Raw genomic sequence first — 5000 nt, forward strand, 5'->3', positions numbered from 1 at the left:
AAGTCCACTGGCCGACTTGAATGTTTAAATCTCCCATGTAATTAGCAGCATCTTCTCCGTCTGCTCTTCGGCTGTGTCCCAAACCCAGCTTCATGACTAGTTAGTGTTCTTCATGACCATCAGCTATTTTCAGCAAACACCAAAGATCTAATGGAAAAGATTGTTTCTAATGGAGGTTTGTGATGGAGGATGATGGTGATGGAGGATGATGGTGATTGTGATGGAGGATGATGGTGATTGTGATGGAGGATGATGGTGATTGTGATGGAGGATGATGGTTTGTGATGGAGGATGATGATGATTGTGATGGAGGATGATGATGATTGTGATGGCGGACGATGGTTTGTGATGGCGGACGATGGTTTGTGATGGAGGACGATGGTTTGTAATGGAGGATATTGGTTTGTGATGGCGGACGATGGTTTGTGATGGCGGACGATGGTTTGTGATGGCGGACGATGGTTTGTGATGGAGGATGATGGTTTGTGATGGAGGATGATGGTTTGTGATGGAGGATGATGGTTTGTGATGGAGGATGTTGATGATTGTGATGAAGGATGTTGATGATTGTGATGGAGGATGTTGATTGTGATGGTGGATGTTGATGATTGTGATGGAGGATGATGGATTGTAATGGAGGATTTTGATGATTGTAATGGAGGATGATGGATTGTAATGGAGGATGATGGATTGTGATGGAGGGTGATGGAGGATGATTGATTGTGATGGAGGATGATGGATTGTGATGGAGGGTGATGGAGGATGTTGGATTGTGATGGAGGATGTTGGATTGTGATGGAGGATGATGGATTGTGATGGAGGATGATGGATTGTAATGGAGGATGTTGGATTGTAATGGAGGATGTTGGATTGTGATGGAGGATGATGGATTGTGATGGAGGATGTTGGGTTGTGATGGAGGATGTTGGGTTGTGATGGAGGATGTTGGGTTGTGATGGAGGATGTTGGATTGTGATGGAGGATGTTGGATTGTGATGGAGGATGTTGGGTTGTGATGGAGGATGATGGATGGTGGACGGATGGTGTTTTGGTGGATGGATGTTTTGATGGATGGATGGTGGATGGATGTTGTTTTGATGGATGGATGGATGGATGGATGGTGGATGGATGTTGTTTTGGTGGATGGATGGATGGATGGATGGATGTTTTGATGGATGGATGGTGTTTTGGTGGATGGATGGATGGATGGATGGATGGATGGTGTTTTGGTGGATGGATGGATGGATGGTGTTTTGGTGGATGGATGGAGGGAGGGGTGGATGGATGGTGGATGGATGGTGTTTTGGTGGATGGATGGATGGATGGGATGGTGTTTTGGTGGATGGATGGATGGGATGGTGTTTTGATGGATGGATGGTGTTTTGGTGGATGGATGGATGGATGGATGGAGGGATGGAGGGATGGATGGTGTTTTGGTGGATGGATGGTGTTTTGGTGGGTGGATAGATGGGATGGTGTTTTGATGGATGGTGGATGGATGGTGTTTTGGTGGATGGATGGATGGAGGGATGGATGGTGTTTTGGTGGATGGATGGTGTTTTGGTGGATGGATGGATGGTGGATGGATGGATGGATGGATGGAGGGATGGATGGTGTTTTGGTGGATGGATGGATGGATGGATGGGATGGTGTTTTGATGGATGGATGGTGTTTTGGTGTTTTGGTGGATGGATGGATGGATGGATGGATGGATGGTGTTTTGATGGATGGATGGATGGATGGGATGGTGTTTTGATGGATGGATGGATGGATGGTGTTTTGGTGGATGGATGGATGGATGGATGGAGGGATGGATGGTGTTTTGGTGGATGGATGGTGTTTTGGTGGATGGATGGATGGATGGATGGATGGGATGGTGTTTTGATGGATGGATGGATGGATGGTGTTTTGGTGGAGACTGTTGGTTTGTAATGGAGACTGTGTATTAGGTGTTGGAGAGCGTTGGTGATGGTGATGAATGTTGTATTGTTGTTTCCTGATATAAACTCAGTGGTAAATGAAGGAGTCTTGGTGACGCTGCCTTTCTTTCTCTCCGTTTCTGCTTTTTCTTCCATCGTTCCTGTAGCACATGCTTGGACTTTGATAAGGCGCTGTGTAATTATTACATCAGTCTATAACTCGTTATATAATAATAATTACAGAACTCTTTAAAGGCCGTCAGTGGAGCATACACATCTCACTGATGGAGACGTGACAGAGACGGCTTTAAGCAGGAGACGCGGGCTGTTATTAGCGACAGGCTAAATCACTTAGGTATTTTTCAGCGAGCTAAAGGATGTTCCAGAAAAGCTTTAAAAACCTTTCAGGGTCTCTCATTTGTCACTCCCTGTTATTACCAGCTGTGCTAATGACCATGTGTGTGATCACAAGCTGCTCCTGGACTGCAATTAAATTGGTTTTGTTTGTTTCTTCTTCTTTCTTAAAAATAAAATACGTTTAACATTTTTTCCATTTGTTTTGTGTTACAGATGAAGAGGAAGTTGGACCATGGACCAGAAGTTCGGCCGTTCCCTTCAGGCAAGAAGCCCTGTCCAAGGTAAAATAAAAAAAATCTGATAATTAAATAAGGAAAATAAATGAAGAAAGAAAGAGAATGAATGAATGAATGAATGAATGAATGAATGAATGAATAAATAAATAAGGAAAATAAATAAATATTTTGAATGCTGAAATTAGGGCTAATATATATACATATTTTTCTCCTCCTGACTTCCCTTCCTGTTTCTCTCTAGAACCCTACACCAGAGAACTACCTGTTTAGAAAGGGTTCTAAGAAAGAAAGTGTCTGGAACTTTATCATGTAACAGTAGCCTTAACAGCCTAATCAGTTCTGGGTCACATGAGGGTTTAACTGCTTACGTGTCCAGTTTTCTAACCACAAAAATAAAAGCAAGGTGTTTACAGTCTTGACCCTGAGACGCTGAAAAAATCCATCAGTTGTCCGTGTCCATGCAGAAGTGGACTGAATGTTTACCTGCTCTGATGTCATTAGAACCTGTGGCTGTAGCCTACATTAGCGTTATTAAAAACAGCATCCATGTTGAAGTTAACCTTCTGGCTGTTTCTCTGGCGCTCAGTCCGACAGGTCTGGTCCCGTATCCATCCACTCCCACTACATTTGGCGACTTGAGAGCTGCTAACGGACAGGGACAGCAGAGACGCCGCATCACCTCCATCCAGCCTCCCACAGGCTTACAGGAATGGCTCCGTACCTTCCAGGTGTGTGTTAGAGGTTTGGAGACTGAATGTTTTTCTGGACATTATGGTGCTTTCCTAATAATTTTAACCCATATATACATATATATACATATCCCCCGATCAGTGCTCCACCCCAAGCTAAGCCTTGTGTTAGCTTCCCTCATTTAACGCTTTAATTAACGTTCCACAAGAAGTGACTGAGCATCTGGAGAATCGCTCCTCCCTTCATTAGCAGCCTGAGCTCCTGTTCCTTCATGCAGAAGAAGCAGCAGAATCTCCTTCGCTGCAGGCCTGCTAATTACCTTCTTACTTACTCACAACAGTTTCACCCTCATAAAGTCAGAGCCTTCGGGGCTGAGATTAGACAGCTGCCTCGACTAGCTGAGTGCAGTGCTGCAGGTGAAACTCGCGGTGTTCAGTCTCGCTCAGTGCCCTTTCCCTCTAAACCAGAGCCTGAAACCCGGCCTGATTCAGCAGGTTCAGACAGCTCGGTGTCGTCTTCACTATAATTACACGCTCCGGCCTGACGTTAGCCTGACTAGCATGGAGCTTCACAGAACTTGAAATCTGGCAAGCCGGAGAAAGCTATGGAAATTTACAGACAAAAATATCTCCACGCTCAGTGCACCATTTCCTTCCTTATGTTGCATCGTGAAGGAGTAAATGTGCACCAGATCACCTCAGAAGGTGTCGGATCGAACTGTGTGGTTTGCCTTGGGTACGAGTCTTAATGAAAGCGTACAGCCTTTAGATCAGAATCGTTCCTGCAGCACTTTTAGCTAAGCATGCTAAGCTGGATCCATACTTGTTAGCTTCATCATCCTGATAGCTTCAGAGCAGAATTCTTATACTTTAATTGAAATGAAATGGAAACGTTAATAAGTTTTCTATCTGGTGAACTCATATCACTTCAGTCAGAACAACCTTTAATGACTTAGGGTTACAACCCCGACTCTGGCCTCCACCTCGACGATACTGCAGGCTTTGTTAGCTTCTGGTATCTCTGGAATCGCAGTTTCTATGAAAGAAAACCACCGATGACCTGATGTAGCTCATTTATGTGTCACACCTCATTCCTGTCAAGCCTGAACATCTCACACCTGCATGACACACGACCCAAAAGTCTGAGCGCACGGCCGAGAAGCTGGTCCGACTTCCTCCGGATTAGCGTTAGATGGATGATGACTGATGTGTTAGTTATGCTGGAGACAATGCATTGTTTAGATTTGATTCAGTTCGCTGATTTCTTTCCTCCGATTGGCTCGAGTCCGAGTTTTGCGATGAGCTGCCGCTGTTTGTCAGATAGGTTTGAGGATCGGTGCTAGCTTTCTCGATCTGATTTCGATAAACGTGATGCATGCGTTTGTGTTGTGCCGGCGTTAGGAAGAGGGTAGGGGTTCGGGGGCGGGGCCTGGGACTCAGCTTGTAACGGGTGATTAGTGTTATGTAAGAGGACACGGATTTCAGGAGCGCTGATGTAGAAGAACATTACGTGCTGTTTCACCTCCATCAGTGCAGAGCGTACACACTGTTCATAAAAAACATCTGTTAGAGTGAAGAACTGATCCTGAGGAAGAAATAAAATTACATGATGGATAAAAATGAACAAAAAGATTGTGTGTGTGTTCAGATGGAGGTCATCCTGAAAGCTGGGAGATCATACACAACTTAGTATCTCTCTCTCTCTCTCACACACACACACACACACACACACACACACACACACGGATAAGCTGCTGCACAGTGTGTACACCTTTTCTGTGTACACAATGTTTTTTTGA

The 5000-nt window shown here is 44.7% G+C and overlaps 1 protein-coding gene across 3 annotated transcripts in view; it reads left to right on the plus strand.

The window, feature by feature from the left end:
- Nucleotides 1-5000, plus strand: part of fbxw7 (F-box and WD repeat domain containing 7) — a 114306-nt gene that overhangs the window by 94076 nt on the left and 15230 nt on the right. For all 3 annotated transcript variants that reach the window (XM_058384606.1, XM_058384604.1, XM_058384607.1), the window contains 2 exons: nucleotides 2490-2557; nucleotides 3099-3240. In XM_058384606.1, coding sequence (XP_058240589.1) covers nucleotides 2490-2557; nucleotides 3099-3240 — 210 coding nt within the window. The remainder of the gene's footprint in view (nucleotides 1-2489; nucleotides 2558-3098; nucleotides 3241-5000) is intronic.

This window comes from Hemibagrus wyckioides, linkage group LG29 (genome assembly GCF_019097595.1).
Source record: "Hemibagrus wyckioides isolate EC202008001 linkage group LG29, SWU_Hwy_1.0, whole genome shotgun sequence".
Classification (NCBI taxonomy): Eukaryota; Metazoa; Chordata; class Actinopteri; order Siluriformes; family Bagridae; genus Hemibagrus; species Hemibagrus wyckioides.